The sequence below is a fragment of the Crocodylus siamensis genome, chromosome 5 (genome assembly GCF_052110815.1).
Source record: "Crocodylus siamensis isolate JL-2025a chromosome 5, ASM5211081v1, whole genome shotgun sequence".
NCBI classification, from domain to species: domain Eukaryota; kingdom Metazoa; phylum Chordata; order Crocodylia; family Crocodylidae; genus Crocodylus; species Crocodylus siamensis.
Window position 1 is genome coordinate 184,214,405 of NC_143399.1, and position 22,056 is coordinate 184,236,460.

Genomic DNA, 22,056 nt, shown 5'->3' on the forward strand with positions numbered 1-22,056 from the left:
CCATCCACCCACAACAAGCCGTGGGTCCGTCCTGCGCCCCACCCTGCCCTACCCCTGCTGGGCAGCACCTGCCCCTGTCCCCTCCCTCACTGCATATTGATACTAGTGAAAATATGTGTATTGATACTAACAAGAGATCATAAAACAAAATAATGCAAAACATCACGAAGTGCACCACAAACTGTATTAATATACACTGGAAAAATAAAGTTGAACATTCTCAATAAGTTTAAAACCTACCAAAAAACTAAAAAAACACACTTGTATGTACAAAGCATTTAATATTATAAAATTGAATGAAGATGAAAAGTGTGGTAAGTTACCACTGTTTTTGAGGTGCAGACATCAGGAGAAGTTTACCATTTGTATAGTTAGTTATTGAAATTAACTAAGAAAGAAAATCCTGTCACAAAAAAAAAATCTCCTATGAACATCAGGTGAAATATCTTTGAACCAATTTGCTGATTTCAAGTACATGACAAGAAGTCTGCTGGCCATGCTAAGTTATAATACAACCCCAAAACATAACAAGTTTAGTGAAATAAAGTACAGCTGCTACAAGGAAAATGGGCCACTGATGCCTCCAAGTCTTAACACTTCCCAACCTGGAAACAAAATCATAAACTTGGACTAATAATTATTAATAATTATGGCCCAGCAACCTTACAAGAGAACACATAACTTCCAGTGCTGAAATGAAGAAAAAGAGTAGAGCAATCCCAAGTTAACTCAAAGCAAAAGCTCATATATGTGAAACAGATATAAAAAAAAAAATTGACAGAGAAACTGTACCAAAATCAGTCAATGCATAAAAAAAATCTATTTAAAATACTTCTAAAGAAAGTTCTGCTTATAATTATAAGGGAATAAGAGAACAAAGGCTGGTAACTGAGTTGCATAATTAGTATGCTTGATTACACATGTGCCAGGTGAAAACAGGAAGTGCACTCTGCAGTGTTAGATAAAGTCCAAGTTTATCAAGAAAACCTTAAGACCCACATGCTGCAGTTCTCTGTTATTCACCAAAACACAGCACTTAAATACATGCTTACCTTATTGCACAAACCAAGTAATTTGCTGCTTTTGGTTCTAACACTATACATCTTATATGTGCAGCACACATATATAGTTTATTTGTGTGTATTACACATACATCATACAAGGTAGAGGGAAATGGTTTGGGTCCAGTGAAAGGTATTCACATTCAGTAAAATATAACTTTTGTACTAAATATTAGTTAGAATTTCTTTCCAAGATATCTGGATGCTTTTTCCTGCCCTCAGTGGATTGGAAAGCTTCCCACATACAGTATTTCTATTGTTATCCATTAATCTGCTTAAACACATAGCAGATTTCTAGCTCCACTTGTTTCTGGACAGATTCCCAGTTTGAACATTTAGACAGGGTTAATAAAAACTGAGATGACTGGATTTTTAAAACAAAATTGAGAACAGTAAACAGATAATATTCATCTATATCTACTGTATTTTCATAAAGTAGTTTGTAATGTAGATACAATTTTAGTGCATTTGGCAAAAACGTTTTTTTAAATTCCCAGGACATTATGTTAGAAATATACAACAATATAGCCTGACTCCAGGATTCTTTATCAAATTAAAATATTAAATTTTACCAGAATCATTTTGGAAGTGAGGCTAAAAGTTAATTGTAATAAAAAATACAGAATTACAACACAAACAGTATGACATTTTGTATTTAAAAGGCTCTGCAAGCAAGCAAAAAAAATCCTTAAAGAAAGCAACCAGGAATATTTTGCAGCCAAACTACCAATTTGCCTAACATGCTAAGTTTGGCATTTCCTTTGCCCTTATCAGGAGTTTCACATACCTCATAAATGGGAGAACTTTGCAAATGACACCTGAGCTGTAAAATAACAGCACAGACATTATGCTTTCCACATATGTACTATATCAATATATTCACAGCTACAAAAACTGATAAAGTGTTTGTAAGTGGATGGTCCTGTATCTCTACACTCTTTTACCATATTTTTATTTTCTAAATATGCACTCTTTCAACAAAGGCCTGGTCATCTGTCTAACTTCCTAATTCACAAACTAGGCTGTCAGCAAGTTAGGAGAGCTAAAGTTACAAGAAGCCACATACACCTAAAAATTTGAAGGGAAAGCTTGAATTGTAACCTTATTGCAGCTCATATTGAGGGACCTACTAAAATTGCGATGAAAAAAAAAATTACTGAAAAGAAAATGCTGGCTCAGTCCTCAGGGCACAGTGGGAGCCCACCAGGGTGGAGAAGGGGGAAGGCAGGTCTGCTTGCTTGAAGGGTTGCCAGCAAGATGGCTGCCACCCCTGCCCCTCAGGTGCCTTGGTCTCTCAGGAGGGGTGGGGTGACATCACTACACTCTACTCATGAAATGGCTGCTGGGCCCCACATTCTGCCCATGAAATTGGTGGGCAGCTGCCCTGAATTTGTTAGATCTCTAATCATAATTGTTAAGATCATAACTGACCAAAAGAATTTGCAATATCTAAGCATGGGACTGAGTGGTTGCTTAGCAAATTTGTAGATGACAACAAGTTGGGTTGAGTTGCAAACATTCTGTAGGGCAGGGCTAGGATCCAGAATGACCTGGATACACTGGAAAAATGGTCCACAACTCAACAAGGAAAAGTGCAAAGCCCTACACTTGTGATAAAATAATTGAGTGCATAAATACAGACTGAAGAATGACTGGATAAAATGAAGCACTGCAGAGAAAGACCTGGGAATTACAATAGCCTATAAGCTGAATCCTATTTGACCTGGAGGGATGTGGGCAGTGGGGTTTCGCAGGGCTCAGTCCTCGGGCCTGCACTGTTCAACATCTTCATCAGTGACTTGGACGAGAGGGTAAACAACACCCTGTTCAGATTCGCAGACGATACTAAGATGTGGGCATGCTAGAAGGGAGGAATAGGCTGCAATCAGACCTGGACAGGTTACAGGGGTGGGCGGATGAAAACAGGATGGGTTTCAACACTGACAAGTGCAAGGTGCTGCACCTGGGGGGAGAAGAACCAGCAGCATACCTACAGGCTGGGGAACTCCCTTCTTGTCAGTGCAGAGGCAGAAAAGGATCTTGGAGTCATTACTGATGCCAAAATGAACATGGGCCAACAGTGTGGGGAAGCTGTCAGGAAGGCCAACCATGCCTATGCATCTCAAGCAGGTCCAAGAAGGTGATCCTCCCCTGTGTGTGACTCTGGTCAGGCTGCAGCTGGAGTACTGCGTCCAGTTCTGGGCGCCACACTTCAGGAGGGATGTGGACAACATGGAGAGGGTCCAGAGGAGGGCTACTCGCATGATCAGGGGGCAGCAGGGCAGGCCCTACAAGGAGAGGCCAAGGGACCTGAACCTGTTCAGCCTCCACAAGAGAAGGCTGAGGGAGGATCTAGTGGCCTGTTACAAACTAGTCAGGGGGGACCAGCAGGCATTGGAGGAGTCCCTGTTCCCCTGAGCACCACCAGGAGCGACTAGAAATAATGGTAACAAGCTGGCAGAGGGTAGATTTAGGCTAGACATCAGGAGGCGCTACTTCATGGTCAGGGCAGCTAGGATCTGGAACCAACTTCCAAGAGAAGTGGTGCTGGCTCCTACCCTGGGGGTCTTTAAGAGGAGGCTAGATGAACACCTTGCCAGGGTCGTTTGACCTCAGTACTCTTTCCTGCCCATGGCAGGGGGTCGGACTTGATGATCTGCTCAGGTCCCTTCCGACCCTACCAATGATGAAACTATGAATGTGAGCCAACACCGTGCTCTTGTGGCAAAAAAGGCCAAAAGTACACTGGTGTCACTTTCAAAGGCAACAAGTATTAAGAGTGTCACTTTCAAATCAAGGGAAGTGATTCTTTGGCTGTATTCAGCAGTGCTGAGGCCTCACTTGGAGTATCCAATTTTGGGTCCCACAGCTGAAAGAAGATGTGGGCAGATTGAAAAAAGTTCAGTGCAGAGCAACAACATAACTAGAGGCCCAGGAAGCGTGACTTATAAAGAGTTCTTTCAGGCTTAAGTTATTTAGTCTGAAGAAGAGAAGACTGGGGGGGATTTGATAATAGTCTTCAAATAACTGAAGGGAGATTAGAGAGAGGATAAAGATGGGTTTTTCTCTGTGGCCATAGGGGACAGGGCTAGTAGTAATGGCCTGAAGCTGCAGCAGAAGAAATTTAGGTTGGAGAATTAGGAAGAATTTTCTAACTATGGGGGTACTTAAGCATTGGAACAGGCTACCTAGAGAAGTTATGGAATCTCTATAACTGGAAATTTTCATGTGCAGGTTGGACAGACACTTGACAGAGTCACTGGCAATGCACAGGGGGTGCATGCGGGTGCACATGCATCCCCTGAGATTGGCAGCACACCCCCTGCACCTGGCTGCTGCTAATGCTGCTGGTGGTGCCTGCAGGCGGTTGCTACTCGCCACCCTCCTCCTCACTGCCGACACTGCTGGCAGTGTCTAAGGGCGGCCACTGATCGTTACTGGCCGCCACTGCTGGCGGCATCTGCGGGTGAACACTGACTGCTGGTTGGCACTCACCCCTCCCCCACCACCGACACCACTGTGGCCACCTGTGGGAGCTCCCCACTCGCCCTTGCCACTGCCTAAGGGCAGTCACCATGCCTCCCAGCCTCCAGGGGCATGTTTCATTCATGGGGGTAGTTCAGCCAGGAATAATCCTGCCTAGAGCAGAGTCTGACTAGATCTTTAAAGCAGTGGTTCTCAACCTTTTTTTTTTACTGCAGCTCTATGGGAACAGGACGGGGTCGGCAGAATCAGCTGCCTCCCTCCCAGGATTCCCTGTCACCCAGCTTTAACCCTGGAGGTTCAGCTGTGACCCTGGAAGCCGCTTGCTCAGGCAGACAGATGGGAATCTGGCGGGGGGGGAGGGGGCTTGTGCCATGACCCAGCAGCCAACCCACCATGGCTCAGTACCAGATCATGGCACAGTGGTTGGGAACCTGTTTCAAAGTCTCTTCCAGCCCTACTTTCCTATGAATGAAAAAAAACCCCTCTTTTCATTTCAGGAACTTTTCAGTATGCCTACATCTTGGAAAGTCACTCTAAGTGAGAACTTTCTTAGGCCGCCTTCTCTCTGCCCTGTTTAATTTAGACCTTAAATTATGGTGTAGATTTTTGAAAAACTGTTTTAATTTGGGGGGAAATCTTCATGGAAATTCTTGGTTATTTCAGTCAGGAAATAAGAATTGCTTTTAAAGATAACATGTTTATAAACTATATGAGTCTATGCAATGGTGCTAAGGATTCATCCAAAACCTATACTGAAAAATACTGATGTGCACAGAGAATAAACAAACTTTTCAAAGTTAAAAGCTCCCAAACTTTTTAAAACTATGAAAGAAATACTAAACAGTTCCAATTTTTCCGATTTCACATCACACCTAATCATAATTTGGGGAGGGATAGGAGGGAAGGGCAGGAATCAAACTATTGGAAATCAGAGTTTAAATTAAGTGCCAAGAGACTTCTGAGTCCAATGACTTGTCTGCAGAATGTGAAAGAAGTGACAACAAATTAATTGAAAAGAGAACAACTTTTTAGTCACTGCAATAGGGTTTCCATACTGAATTGTATGCAAGCTCAAGAGAGTGGCAAGGCCCTTTCTATTAAAGTTTAAATACAGCATTTGTGACATTTTAAACATTTTAAGCATGTTCAAAAACTGTTCAAAGTGCTGCTCTTTGATGTGTCCTTTGGATCTTTTAGATTGGACATACAAGACTATGCATAAAGAGCTGCATTTTAGTTTGCATCTAAATTTGAAAGTAAAATCTTCCAAACTAAATTTTACTTCTGAAGTAAAATGTGTTTGCAAAACCTGCCAATACATCTCACCACCCCCACAATAATGACACCCCACAATGGGTCCATTACCATTCCTGGATCTTATATCTGCACCTCTAGAAATGTTATATATCTCATCCAGTACACCAAGTGCCCTGATGCAAAATATGTAGGAGTGATCAAACAACAACTGTGCACCAGAATGAATGCACACCAAAAATCTATCGAAAGCAAGATGGGAGCACATTTCTCACAAGACAATCACTCCCTCTCCAATCTCTCACTTCTAATCCTCAAAGGGAACTTACAAAACACCTTTCATAGACAAGCCTATGAACTTCACTTCATAAATCTACTGGATACAAAAAATCATAGACTCAATATAGACTTTGGATTTATGACACATTACATCTGACATCTGATTCAGCCTGACATCTGATTCACCAGGTACCTGCCAGACGTAACCTTTTATACTTTTCTTCTCCCCGCAACCCTTCCCTCCTTTTCTGCCTTTCGTCTTCCTAATTTCCAGTCATTTCCTAGATTTCACAGACAACCTTTCTTCTACCTTGAATTACCGCCACTGTAGAATCTCCCACCTTGGCATTTTCCCCCTGCTTCTCCCCGCCCCCCCCCCCGCCTGCCCCAACTCTCCCCTCCCTGCTTTACCTTTTGTTTTCCTAATTTTGACCTATTTATATTCTCACTGAGACTGTGTCACACTTTTAGCTTCTCTCATTCCTTGCAGTCTCAGAACAGCAGAGACTCTCTATGCCTAAAAAAGGGCAACTGTGCCTGAAAGCTTGCTAAGAACTTTTTTCTAACTACTTAGTTGTTTTAATAAAAGATATCACATCTACTCAGAGAAACTTGCCTACCTATGTCCTTAGACCAACATGGCTACAACCAAAAACAAAGTAAAATCTTAATATTTGCACAAGGCCAGAGGAAGAAGTGATCTCTGAAAACAGACAGGTGCACAAACATCCACCCATAGTCTGACCTGTAAATCCCACTTACAAATACACTAAGGCCAAGCAAAGTTGAAAATGAACAAAGTGGAGAGAGACTCTAATGGGAAAGAGAAATGGTTAGGGTGGATAGGAACAAGTAGGCAGGAAGCTGAGTAAAAGAACGGAGAGATAAGAAGAAAAGACAGTAAATAAGAATGGAAAAGATGGTATGAAGAAAGCAACAAAGAGAATGTGAATATAAACAACTGGACAGCTTTACAGCTCTTTTGCAGTCAAAAGAATAACTGCATTATCCACAAGGCAACCATCACACCCAGAAAGGCGTGTGTGTGTGTGGGGGGGCACTTTGTCTAAACTAGCAGGAAAAAGGGTCTCTTTAAGAGTCCCCCTTCCCTTTGTCCTGGGAGGAGTCTTCCTCTTTTCTACTTCTCTTGCTCTCTCTCTTTAGGTATGGAACAAGGGGAGGTGCTATCACTTGGGTTAGTTTACAGGACTTCAGTAAGGTATTGGGTATTGCACCCTTTACTTGACCTGTGGAACTGATTATCCTCCACCATGAGGGATTGCTACCATCGCTGGGTATTGCACCTGGGGGAAGTTACAAAAACCCAGTCCCTACAGCCTGAATCAGAGCTGGGATTCAGAGCTCCCAGCTGCTCATAAATGAGAATAACCTAGATTTAGTTTTTTGATATTATGCAGATGTGTACTATATGCGCTGTTTGCAACTGGGATGGAATTTTATCCTTCACTACCACATTGGTTGGGACACATTTAAGCAACAGCCACTGCATCTTAACTTTCTTTCTATGTCCAGGGCAATGGTATTTTCTTATTCAACAAATCTGCTCTCTGTGTAACTGACCCCATCTGATAACTTTACCAACAAAAACAGTATTTCACTGCAAGGTCAATAGCAATATAGAATAGGTGGATTTTATTCTAATTCACCTGCCCTAAAATAAGACAACTACCAGCTGAGATCTGAATGCAGGATTATCATGGTTGTCTTTTAAAAAATGACGTTAAAATTACAGCATAGGTAGCTGGACATTTAATCTTTCCACTTCAAAATCTTTTGAAAAGGAAGTCGTCAAGTGACAGTGCATTTGGAATCATGTGCAAAATATAATTTTCCAGTTGTACTTTAGTCCCTCATAAAACCAGACATAAAACCGGTACTCTGTACCGAGTAGTTACTTTTCCTCATATCTTCTACACAAGGATTTAAAAATGGTGTCTGAGTCGTGGAGGATGGCAAAATCCAGGGAGCAACCTGTTAGAAGCTTGTTTGGTTGTATTGTTTACATAACAGGCGTAAGATGGAGGTTTAGGAGCAAAGGATTGCTCAGTTCCATATTCTTCCTAGTTCCTTCCTCTTAGTATGGGGACATGAATGGTAAGAGAAGAATTGGCTGGCACAAGATCTGTCTTGGTCAGCTTACTCCCTGTGGGGGCGGAGAGGGAGGGGTAATTCCTTTCTGGATCGCTCAATTGGCACAAAGAGGCCTCAGAAGAATAAAAAGTTCTGCTCACTAGTTCTTCAAAACCTCATATTAAGGTTCAGGAGTTAAAAAGCATCTCTCAGAGCTTCTGTCTTCAATTTTACTATTGTTTGTAATTTGAAAGCTTGAAACTAGAACTAAAGGTTGTTAACTATTACTCTATTTAAGGATCAAATTTATCTGCTGGAGGTAGCTACACGTCATTTTACTTGAAAGTGAAAAGAAAGAGACCACTTGTATATTACTGTTGAAATCCCAACCTATCCTGATGAATTAGATTTTACAAACAGGAATAATGAAAAAAGTAAGAGAAGAGAGTAGCTCAATCAAACCTGCAAAGAGTCTCTTTAAATCTTCACTCACCTTTTTCATGATGCAGTAGATATAGTGATCTTTTTTTCTAATATTTCTTACTATAGTTTAAGTCAGTTTAGTCTCTCTCCAAATTTAAGTCATGTAATCTTACCATGTAACAGTATCTTGTAGTTAAATAATATTATCTTGACTATAAAAAAAAGACCCAGTGTTTTAATAGCTTCTGAATGTCAATGGTAATAAACAAATATTACAGTAAATATGTAAATCCTTTATGTCAAATCCAATGAGCCATTTTTATTTCAACTTCATGCTCTTAAACATGCACCACAAGGAGATCTGGATGTCAATTGCATTTTGATGCCCCCAAAACAATAAGACAGTATTTCCAGGAAGAAGCTGAAAGAAAGGAAGAAGTTGTCTTTCATAACTAATTGCTCACCTAAATAGGTTCCACTGTAGTGACCAGCATATTCAGCATCTTCTGGACGAAGTGTAAAAGCATACAGAACAAAAGCCAAGAAATAAAGCAGAATAGTTAGAAGCCCAGACACAAATGCAGAAGAAGAGTTACTGTAAATGACACCCGTACAAAGCACAGCATAAAAAAGCCATTGATATAAAAACATAAAACAATTTCAGTTGTTTTATATTTTTGCTGGAGGTATTCTGGACTTTTGCAGCATGCATACTATAATATTCTTACCTTTTCACACAGTGCCTTTTCATGACAGCAATGAAAAAAGTATTTTAGAAAGGTATCTAACTTTATAATACTTGCATTTTATCATTACTTTAAAAAGTAGAAAATATGATACCATTTAAGAAAAAGCAAAATTACTTAATGTAAATCAAGCTCTTTGGTAAACTATATTATCAGACTTCAGCTTTAAATTTTGGCTCACTGGATTAGACAGAAAGGTTTTTGATCAAAAATGTGCCCTTTCATTTTATATAAAATGGCTATAATGTATATTTTTACATGCCAGAGGCCCTTTGATCAAAAATATGAGCTACAATTTCTAATGCCTTTATAAACAAAAATCCTTTTAGGTAGGAAAAAAACCCTATAAGAGATTAGTTGCTATTGCTTTAACATATGCTGTGAGTAGCAACCTAGGCTTCACACAAAGGAAAAGAAGTACTTTACATAATATGGGGGGATTTTTTTTTACTGTGTTTCAAACAAATACTCTCCTCAGTATTAATTATATTGGATTTGAAAACAATTAATGAGCTACTGTATTTTGCCACAATGTATGAATAGTGCCCTGTAATCAAGTCAGAAGCCAATTCCATCCAATCCATCCCACTCAGCAAGTTTTACCAAGGCTACTTCATGTATGGTACTGCTCCTCTTTTTTGCACATACCTTTATTTCCCAGCACTTAAAGAAATGTAAAACCATTTTTAACTATAGGTCAAATTATTGACCACTATGTAAGACATCTAGGATTAGCTTGAGGGATATTTTTTAAACATTTTTTAATATGATTCAATATTATTGATGGTAATATGGAAGCTTTGTGTATATAACATCTCTTATAAACTTTGAACTACATTCAATGTAATTCTAAACACATGTTCTCTAAATAAAATTACTGTGCTATGCAGGGAAACTTTTGTACATGTACCTTCAATTTCCTCTGAGAAGCACAAAGGAAAAAAATAGGAAAGGAAATGATTAGATGGTTGAAAACATAGCTGAAAAACGAAAAGTTAAATCTGAGAAGAAATAAAAATGCACCTACCACACTCAATCGTTTCCTCATCTTAGAACAGCCAAAAAAACAGAGTATTATTGTTTAATACTTTATAAATAGGAAAAAATAGCTATATTGAGCTGCTCTAAAAGCTTTTAGATAAGTATTATATTGCAGAGATACTCAAATTTAGATGGCCTTTAAATGTAAGTTATGCTTGTATAAGAAGCGTTTAAGAAAAAGGAACTCCATCATCATGCATTCTTCATCTTCTGCTGTTGATTTAACAGTTGGGACCTATAACTTGTCCAGTTGTGAGGGACATCTATCTGGAATTAAATTTAGATGCATGCAATGCTGCTAAATCCTCACATGATGATGCGACTGATTTCATCATAAACCAGGATTTCTACCAATCTTCATGTAATTTTCCACACGTTGGAGCTGCTGCTGCAGCTCAGTTTTAGGAGCTATTTAAGTGTCTTTATTTATAACTACATGAAGTGCCTGGAAAAAGTAAATTATTTATCCTTTAATGTTTATTCTGACACTATCTTATCACAACAACTTACATGTCTAGGAGTCCAAACATACAACTGTAATGTAATATGTACTACAGACATAGTTTGCCAACAGTAAACCAGAACAAGTCCCTAGCAGAACTGGTAGCTCTAAGCTTTTCTTCTCTAATTAGGGGGCTGTTGCCCCCACACCATGGTTAACTGAAATTTCCCCGTATTTCTACCAAGCCTGCCAGATCTCTGCTGGCCAGGTGGCTTAATGGGGGATGTGGCTTCCCTCTGCAGCCCTGTGCATTCTTGTCCTTGGGTGGGAGGGGATGGCAGAGACTCTGTGGCTGTATGCTCATAGGGGAAGCTGGTGTACAGAGTAGCCAGAAAGGGGGAGGTTGTGGGGTTTGTATGGCAGAAGCACAGAGTTTGCTTCTTTCCTTTCTGGCAGCTCCATGCGCCAGCTTCCCCTAGGAGCACAGAGCTGCAGACACTGGAAGGGAGTTTTGTGCAATGAGAACACAGAGCATGCGTCCCTTTTCTTTCTGATGGCTCTATGCTCCTGCTGCGCAAAGCCCCCTCTCGGTGGCTGTGGCACTGCACTCCTAAAGGAAACTAGAACATGGAGCTGCCAGGGGCCTGGTTGGTTTAGGGCTGCTGTGCTGTGCAGGGGGCAGTCCCCTGGCAGTACCAGCCCCAGACTGTAGAGCTTGGGTAGATCATCCACAGAATAGGAGTGGGGAGCCTGGCAGTTGTACAGCCTGGGGTGCTGGAGGCCCCCAAATAGCTTGTGTTGCAGTAATGTTAGTTGGCTTCAAAGGAGAAAAAACAAGCAGAGTAGCATGAGCCAACGGTACTCCTCACCTGAAGTGGCATAACTTTGAGACACTTAGAGATCACTTGGCATGAGTTTTCCTGCTTTACTACACTGATGCTCACATTGTAAGGGCCTTTAGCATGGCCTAAGTATAACATGTAACAAGGCCCTAATAGTGTAATATGTTAAATAAATTTGTATAGAGAGAAGAATGCATATACCCAGCTCTGGGGAAAAAGGGAAGGGTGATCCCAGCAAGTCAATATGCTAAACTGGACATGCTGTTCACAAAGATAGGATATGCTAAATGTATTCCCAGGTCCACATGAGTGTCTATGGAGTCCATGGTGTAAAGCCCATGGTTTTTCCCTGGAAGGTGTAAGATTGATTCTTGAGATGGTATTTTTAACTCCTTTTTCATTAGTTTGCATCTCAGGACTCAGAGATAGGATGGTTCACAACTCTGTCTAACGACATACCAAAATGCACCTTTCACCTGTTACTGGTTGGATAGACACAAATGCTCTTTGGTAGGGAAGAGAGAATATTGCAGCATGATATCCAGGTATGGGCCTTTCTAGGGCACCTGGAAAGCCTATTTACAAGTTCTATTTATTTATACAGAAGGTGACTGTGTGCCATTAAGAGGTTGTGAAGAGGACACTAGCTGATTCACTCAATCTGGAGTCTTCTAAAAACCTGGAGGACTTTTTTGACTGAGGTAAAGCCTTGGGATGCTTCTGACTTTCTTGGGAGTCAGCCTAGTCCTGTGATTCTGAAAATGACAAGTCCTCTTGAGGCTAGACCTGCAATGATAATTCAGTTTCTTGGGAAGTACTATTCCCTTTTACCTTGCTAACAAGTTGAGGTGAAGGTTGCAAGACTGACCCTTGCATTATTTCACTTGATAGAAAGACTGTTATCCCCGTATCTCCTGTTGTACAAGTTCGTAAGTTTTTATTTTACCTCCTGTTGCAGGAGACAGAGCCACAGATGTCTGTAATCACACATTTTTGAAGAGAGACCAAAAGACACTCCTGTTCCATATCGTGTGAAGATGCTACAGATGCCCTGTCCAAAGACCCTTATTTCAGAATGAAATCTGGTATTTTGACAATTAACTCATTATATGCAAAATAATATGGGATGACAAACTCTCTCTCTCTCTCTCTATCTATATATATATAGTTTCTCTCTTCAAAAATGTGTGATTACAGACATCTGTGGCTCTGTCTCCTGCAACAGGAGGTAAAATAAAAACTTGCAAACTTGTACAACAGGAGATATGGGGATGGGGATAACAGTCTTTTTTTTATATATATATCTATATATAGATATCTATATATATATATATATATATATATATATATATAGGGGTACACACACACACACTTCCAAGTTCAGAAACTAGCAGGGTGGTACGGAAGCACTGTATGTCCATTGTCTATAAATCAGATGGGAAAAGATGAATGGACTTCATGTTTTTGTCCCAAGAACTTGGACTTCTGAAGTTAAGGAAATGGTTTGAATCATCCTTGTAATAATCTGAGGATATCTGACTTTTCTAAGGCATTATGTGGCGTCACTAAGTAGGAAGAGCAGAAACAATATGGCATCGTACAAACTGCCAAGTGTTGTGCTGAGGTACCTGAAGCAGCTTCCAATGCTGGTTCCCTTACTACCATTACTGCCTCTCTTCCCCTTTTGGCTACTGTGTTCCACCTTGGTTTTCTTAACTACTTAGTCTATAGTAAATAAAGGTATTCAGGAAACCACCAGGTCCTGACAGCTCTTGGTGCAGTGACACAGCACTCACCTAACATTGCTAAAACTGGTTATTAGCTAAATGCCAGTTAGTTAACATGATAATCACCAACCCCTACCAAAGCTGGAGGTCAGTTACCAGGTCACAAAGGGTGAAGTTACACATTACACTTAGACCATGCTAAATCTGTGGAATGTTAAGCAGTGTTCAAGTCAGAGTGTACTGTGATCAGTCGCACATTAAGGCTTAATACTAGGGCTGTGCAAAACAGCACCGTTGCATTTTGCCGTTTTGACAGAACAGCGTTTCATGTCAAATTTAATTTTGATTTGAAACTGCTGTTCTGTTTTGTTCTGTCGAAACAGTTTCATTGTTTTGACACTGTTTCAACATTTCATCTATAGGCTATAATGGAGAAGCTTGAAACAGCCTATAACTTTGTCATTTCTGCCCTGATTTGGATGAAACTTGCAGGAATGGTAGTCTCTTCTGAGGGCATGAAGCCTCTCAAGTTTCCAGGAGATAGGTGCAGGGGTTTCAGGGAAACTGCACCTCAAAGTCTTGAAAGCAAAAAACTCATGTCACGTGTATGTGTTAAGCCACAGCAGAGTCAAAACTGCAGGCTTGCTAGCCCCTGCTGAAGCAATGAAGCCTGCCATGTTTCAAGGAGATAGATGCAGGGGTTTGGGGGAAACTGTACCTCAAGCTGTGGACAAGCAACTCTTGTGATATGGGTAACTCTGCGTGTTATGGTGCAGGGGCGTGAAAGCTGCAGGCTTGCTAGCCCCTGCTGAGGCCATGAAGCCTGCCAGCTGTCAAGGAGACAGGTGCGGGGTTTCTGGGTTCTGGGGCCCTGCACCTCTGGCTGCTGACAGGCAAAACTTGTGCCATGGGTGCTTGTGGGCCTGTGTTTGTCTTGGGGCACAGGGGGGTGAAAACTGCAGACCTGCTAAGCCCTGCTATGGCCACGAAGCCTGCCAGCTGTCAAGGAGATAGGTGCAGCGGGGGTCTGGGTTCTGGGGCCCCGCATCTCTAGCTGTTGACAGGCAAAACTCATGACACGGGTGGGTGACACTGTATGCGTGTTAAGGTGCGTCCTCACTCAACTGACACGAAGGCAGAAAGCAGGGCAGTTCAAACAATGCTGCCTTTTATGCAGTTTTTCCATACCTCTCCCAAAGCACTGGGATTGGAAGGGACCTTAGGAAAGGATAACAGTCACTGGCAAGATGCACAGTCAATAATGACAGCACTCTTCCCCCCCCCCAACTTTAGTTTCTGTTTCCCTGCAGGCAAGCCCAGCTTGAGCTTCAAAACATTTCAACTTGCCTCGTTTCATTTCGAGACTGTCTGAAAGCTCTCCGTTTCATTTCAATTTTGCTGCTTTGAGCTCAAAACAAGTCAAAACAGTATTGAAATGAAACTGCTGGTAAAATTTCGCACAGCCCTACTTAATGCCATTTACTGCCTGCACAGCTCTGACTTGCCACTGGAGGGCTGGTGACCAGAAGCATAGCTAGAAGCCAAGCCACCTGGGCTCTATCCCTGCTTTATTACAGAGACAGAGGAGGGATTGGGAGCAGTGCACCCTGGGATGCTAGAAGACTGCAAACTGCTCATTTTATCTTCATGGAGCAGACTGAAGTTACCCTAACATGAGCATGAGCATGGCCCAGAGTTAACCTCTGTCTGAAGAGATGCAACTCTGAGGTACTCTATGAGCACTTAGCATGAGTTAATTAGCTTTAATGTGTGGACACTCACATTTGTGTGTCCTTAGTATGATATACACATATTGTGTAACTTCATCCTTCAAAGATTCATAGATTGTAAGGGGCTGGAAGTGACCTCGCAAGATCATCAGGTCCACCCTTACAGCATAAATCATTGCTACTACTAGCAGCTTTGTGTATATGAAATAAGTGCACAGAGACAGCAAATATTTACATGTGTATGGTACCAAAGGTAAAGACAGACCAGACTGGTATAGTTTGCCATACCAATAAGATATTATGGAATTAAAACAGGTAGCTCCCAGGAATGAACTAAGAGACTAATAACTCATTGGAAAGCAAGGAACAATTAAGAAAAAAGAATGAAAGAGATGATAGAAGAGGAAGCACTAGAGAGAGGGAGAAAAAAAAAGATGAGGAAAAATATACTCTTCAGAGAGATAATGGAAATGCAAGGGAGAATTAATGATTTTATACATTATTCAGTATAGAAATGCTGTATTTGGGATACAAAGATCTTTTAATTAAAAAGTATTTATAACTGTTTAGGGGTCTCATGGGAATGGCCTTCACTATTTACAAGGTTCAAAACCTTGGGCCACTTAAAAAAAAAAAAAAAAAAGACCTGAACTGCTGGCCTCCAGAGAGCCATAAAGAAGTAGGGCTCGAAGGGACTTCCAGAGGTCATCTACTCCAAAACCTTGCCTGAAGCAGGATCATCCCAATCCAAACCACCTCATAAAACCACAAACTAAACTCTACATAAAATTACAATCAACCCTGACACAACAAAGACCTAACACCCTAACCTGCCACAGGGAAATCAGGGGAAACCAAGGCAGCCAATATCCTGTTTCTATAAATGCTGTCAATATATACTCAAGAGGTCCCAAGCTAGAGGGCCATGCCCCCTGCAGGAAGACAAAGACCCCCACAGTCCATACAAATCTGACCATGGGGTAAAATTCCTTCCTGACCCCAAATATGGAAATCAGTCTAACACTGAGTGGAGGGGCAAGACCCCCTAGCTGGAATCTCTGGCTTTGCTCTCAACAGGAGTATTGGCACACCCCAGTTGAAGTCCCCAGCCTTGGCTGTAGCCAGTCCAGCCCTGTGTTAGATTTAACTCTTGTTCTTCCTTCACCATGTTTTTGTTAAATGAATTTTGTCAAAGGCTCGTAGGCCTATAATTAGACCCAACAGTTTTGTTCTAGCCCCTGAATATAAGTAAATGTTACTCTATTGCTCAAGCTTGGCTTGGTTCCAGTAAGCAAGTAAGGAACCACAATGAACAAGAATCTGGATTTACAGCAGTCATGTCCAAATGTGAACAGAATGTACTTGATTCAGTAGATGCAAACAGCCAAGAATTGCAATTAGGGTTTGAACTGTTTTATAATGTTCATTTTGAGGTGCTGATTGTGTGTACGTGTGATTGGGGAGACAGTGGAGAGAAAAGGGGTTGTGAAACAAAGGGATTTTTCATTAAAAGTAAATCTAAGGTGATCAAATTTGATTTCATTATAATATGTTCAATTTGAATATCTCTACCAGGATTATTTCAGAAGTGAAGGACTGCCTCATGGTTAATGCCTGGGATTCAGTGCAGAGATATTTAGAATCTAGTCTCACTTTTCCACTGTTGCTTTGTATGATGTTGAGAAATTTGAACTCTGTGTAAATTTAATTATCCATTTCATGATCTCGGAAACAAATATTTGTAAAACATTATGGGATCTTTGGATGGAAGACACTACAAATGCCAAGTGATCTGTGAACAAAAATGCTAAGTTAACACAACAGGTATGTCTATACTGATACACGGGGTCAATAAGGAATCAACCCTCAAACAGCTCACATGAGCTATTCTTCTCCATCTATATCTTAACTTTCAGCCCATCCAAAAGTCATCCACATTGTGCTGCCTACTTAGAAAACAGAGGCCTTCTAGAGATTAGCCTGTAGACTACCTCTCTTTTCTTGTATGTAGCAAAGACAGAAAGCAGAGTGTGAGAAACCCTTTACAAAAGTGAGGAACAGGTAATTGTGACATTGTTGCTAGCACACTTGGACTAAGGTCTGCACAACAGGGGATACTCCAAAACACACTACAGAAAAGGAAGAACTACAGCTCAAATGAGGAAGAGTCAACTTCAAACCTTGAAGTTCAACAGAAGTTCCAAGGTTGGCCTGGACCATTGCCAGAGGCCACACAAAGGGCTTTACACCATAGGTGGCTGGTCTTTATGGATTTTAGAGGGTATCTTAAGATTGACTCTAGTAACAGGTGCAGGCAAAACCTAAGAGTAATATTGCAATATATTGTTTTTTGATATAATTGTATGTACATGGGGTGTTAACGTATCAAACATAATGTACATAGATGCTATGAGTGGATAGGTGATCAAACTTGAACGGTCTTATTGTAAGAAGCTGTAAAGTCCTACTATACATTTCTTCTAAATGTTTGGCTCTCAAAATTGGTACGTACAATGAATTCATTCTTTTATTCTGTTTAAATTTTTTTGTTGGCAGAATGTGGCCTTCAATCCACAAGACACTCATCTCTGAATAAACTGGTTACATCTTGTTTGAATGAATACCATTTGGCTGCATTTAAATATTTCCTCTTGCTCATGTGGTGCCAATCACATATGGTTAAATCAAAATTTAAAAGTAAAATATGTTTTAAAGCCTTAAAAAGACTATATGATGATGACTTTGCCACAATAAGCATCTACGCTGAACACTGAAATACAAAATAAACAGCTTTTCAATGAAGATGTTTGAACATCTCTTTCCATCTTTGAGAATTTTTTCCTTTAGTCAATGCCAGTTACGGGTTACAGCAAGTATAAAGTATCCTTGAAAATGACAAACTGTTTCTTCATACCAGAAACCACACGTGTTGGAGCATACGAACAAACAATCCATGCTATTAAGGCAAAACTAAAGTTTACATCAAAGGAAAGTCATGCCCAGTTGGTATATTTACAATTCAGTGAATTGGGCATATTAACTATTTTGCTGATTATTGAAGTAATTTTATATTCCTTTCCAAGAGATTAGATAATTTCTTTATCAAAAAAGTGAACAGTACCAAACTACAGATATAAAAAGTTTGGCTTCTGTTGGCCACAACTGCACTACTTAGAGTATTTCACCCCCTCATGCTATTTTCTGAATAGTTTTCCATTCACACAGGATCTTATTACACCTCATCTTAGCCTAAATAGAAGCTTTTTACACTGCCTGTGGACTACCCCATTCAGCCATTAATGTGTGTGTGTACTGGGGAGTCATATTTATAATATTCCCCCAGTAAAAATTATCTTCCTAAATTTTTATTCACTTAACTCAAAGAGCTAAGTTTTTAAAACTTCACCCAAAGTGTACAAGTTTCTAATAAGGAATAGGAAAACTTTGCTGAAGTTTGAACTGGGTTTTGATTTAAAGCTAGCATATGAAAACACCATGCTGAACATGTACAATTCGGACATCTCTGCTTTAAAGTTTGTAATTCTTGTAAAAAAAAGAGTTCTGAAAGTGCATATTCCAAAAATAAACCAAATAGCTTAATTGCAACCTCTGAACATGGGCCTTCCAACTCCTAGACTAGGCGTGGGTCCCTCAGTTCCTCCCAGCCCAGATACAGGGGGCAGCCCAGGTCATGATGCATTCAGCTGATCCCGCTGGCCCCAGGTGTGAAGGAAAGATGGGGCAGCATGGCAGCTGGACCTGCTTCTAGCAGCCCTAACAGCAGTGTCTACTTCCAGCAGCGGCCACCCTCAGACCCGGCCCTGCTGCTCAGGCACCCTAGTAAGTTTGCCTCACACCCGCTGCCAGACGCAGGATCCATGTGGGCAGAGCACATGGCCAGGTGGATGGGATGGGACCACATGAGGGTGGGGAGCAATGTTTGGGAGGGGACTGGGCAAGCGAAGTTGGGGTCATAGGCCAGAATCTTGGGACAGTGATGGTACAGGACTGGGGCAGAGCTGCGATCTGCTCCCTGCTCCCCACACGCCCCTGCAATGGACATGGGTTACGTGGTCAGGGTGGATCATGGCTCTACCCTGCCCCCAACCCCATGCTGACACTGCCCCAAGATCCTGGCCCCGGCCCCAGATGTAACTCCCCACTCTCCCATGGCCCTATCCTCTCCACTTGCCCATGCGCCCTGCCTGTGTAGGTCCTGGCCAGTTTCCATGGAGACCCTGGGCTAGTGGGGTAGTGACAGCATGGGGCTGGAGCTGGGGCTTTGGGCAGAGCTATGATCCGCTCCCTGCATGCCGCTGCCTGGAGAACCAGCACCTGTTGCAGGGGTGTGTGGGCAGGAGATGATGCCTCTGCTCTTGGCCATGATGGGGCCCAGGCTCAGATCTCGGGGAGTGGCATCTGGGAGCAGGACAGGCGGGTGCATGGGACCAGGGCTGGGATTGCAGGGCCCTGTCACTGCCCTGTGATCTCAGCCCCAGCACCGCTTTCCCATCTTGCTCCCAGATGCCACTCCCCTGGATCTCAGTCCTGGCCCCATCTGGGCTGAGCGCAGAACACAGTCACGATCTGCTGCTCACATGCCCCTGGCAACAGGTGCTGGTTCTGTGGGCAAAGGCATGTGGGGAGCAGATTGCGGCTCTGTTTTAGGCCCCGGCCCCAGCCCCATGCTGTCACTGCCTCATGATCCCGGAGTCTCCATGAAGACCAGTTGGGACCCACATGGCCATGTGGATGTGATGAGGTCACTTGTCTTAGGGAGTTTTGGTGAGCTGCTGCGTAGGCAAGTGGGTGGTGGTGGTGGTGGGATGCTGACCCAGCCCACGATGCCTCATCAGAACTCCCCATGTAGCCCATAGACCCAAATAATTGCCCACCCCTGTGCTAGACAGGCAGCACTTTGGCTAATTATCCCTTCTTCCATCCTCACCAGTGAGGGCTTTGGCTTTACCTGTTTTATTGATACAGATGACATATTTTGTCTGAATTTCTATGCTCTGTGGCTTTGCATCATAAACAGATGGATTCCTAGAGGAACCAGTATAGTTCTTGTTAATACTGCAGCATGAAGCATGCATTTCCTGGAGGGCTCAGGCAATAACTGTGCATGTTCTCATAGAGAAATGAGTGTAGAACTCAAAAGGACAGGTGATCGCCTTCCTCTATCCTCCCACATCAAGTTAAAGCTTGTCTTTACATTCAAAGCCCTACAAATGGAGGGTGGATTTAAGAATAGGAACCATTAGGCAAGCACATTTGGGGGTGTAGAGGTTTAATGTGGCTCACACTGACTATGCTGCAGGATTAAGATGAGGAATAGAAGGACGCTGGAAATAAGGACAAGAAAATTCTGATGCTGAAAGGAAGGAGGAAACAGAGGTTAGGAGACAAAGCATGGATGCAAATGAGCTCTCAGCAGTCTATAAATTTAGCTTTAATAGGTTGCCAGCATCTTGTGTTGTGTGCAGAAATAACAACAACAAAAATATTTGGGAATGAAATATTTAGTATGTTGTCTCACATGGCTCTATTCCTTTTCTTTTCCTTCACATTTTTCTTTCCTTCTGCTGTATATCTTAACCTACATATTTCTATTGTCAGGGCTGTTTTATCAATCAAATATTTCTGCAGCATTAATTATGAAACAAAAAATGTCTAGTGGCAGTTAACACTGCAGTAGGGGAGACACTATCAACTTCTTCTCTACTCAGCCTGGGTGAGACCGCAACTGTCGTACTGTGTCCAGTTCTGGGCGCCGCACTTCAGGAAGGATGTGCGGAAGCTCAGGAGAGTCCAAAGAATGGCCACACACATGATTAGAGGCCTAGAGACCAGGTCATATGAGGAAAGACTGAAACACTTGGGATTGTTCTGCCTGGAGAAGAGAAGACTCAGAGGGGACTTGGTGGCAGCCTATAAGTATATCAAAGGCATACATCAGGACTGAGGGGAGCATCTGTTCACCAAGGCCCTCCAGGGGAGGAAAAGAAATAATGGGCACAAGCTGATTGAGGATCGCTTCAGGCTAGACATAAGGAAAAGCTTTACAATTCAAGTGCCAAAGGTTTGGAACACGCTCACCCCAGAGGTGATACAGTCATCCACCCTGGCGATCTTCAAAAAGCATCTTGATCCCAGCAGTCTTGCCTGTCCAAGTGCAGTGGGGCTGGACCTGGTGATCTGTAAGGTCCCCTCCAGCTCCTAACAACTATGAAACTTAAAATCTTAATAGCAAGAAAATAAGAGTAAAAGGAATAGATATATATGAGCTTTTCTTTCAACCTTCATGTTATGTACATGGCCGTCCCATAATGCACTTGTATGTTCCATAAGGCTTTCAACAGTTTTCCTTTCCAAGTCCAATAAATCTCTCAAAGGAATATGTTTCCCCAATTTATTATGAACTTGAATGCAAAACCTTAAACAAAGACATTATATGGTTTTTATATTAATTTATCAACATATTATCACATCTTTTACATATTCCACATAGTTAGAAAGTGATTATAGCTGAATATTAGGGAGGTCATTATTAAGGTGTTATATTAAAAGACTGAGTTTCACCAAGCCATCATTAAAAACTCAAAGAGAAAACTCAAATAGTATATTCTGTGTTTTGGTCACTGGCATTTCAATGAAACTTCTATACAAATAAAAAGTTCAATGGGCCAGTCAGAACTGAACTCTAACACTATAACACTACAAATATTGCTCCACTGTCATTCTACGCGCCCCTTACTTTTCTACCTTCCTCTCCCCAAGTCCATTCACTTGTGTTGTGTTATCCCACTGAATACAATTTGCTCCCATCTCTCCCATCATCCTATTCTAATCTTCCTCTCTCTCCACATCATCAGTGTCACATCCCTAATTTTCTTCTGCTTTCCCCATCCCTAATGTCTCCCTTTCCATTATT

The 22,056-nt window shown here is 41.7% G+C and overlaps 1 protein-coding gene across 6 annotated transcripts in view; it reads right to left on the reverse strand.

Moving 5' to 3' along the window:
- MPP7 (MAGUK p55 scaffold protein 7) overlaps positions 1-22,056 on the reverse strand; it is a 281,685-nt gene that overhangs the window by 32,592 nt on the left and 227,037 nt on the right. For 5 of the 6 annotated variants that reach the window (XM_090047429.1, XM_090047431.1, XM_090047425.1 and 2 more), the window contains one exon: positions 9,059-9,097. The exons of the other annotated variant lie outside the window; for it this stretch is intronic. In XM_090047429.1, the coding sequence (XP_089903555.1) occupies positions 9,059-9,097 (39 nt within the window). The remainder of the gene's footprint in view (positions 1-9,058; positions 9,098-22,056) is intronic. 6 annotated transcript variants of the gene reach the window in all.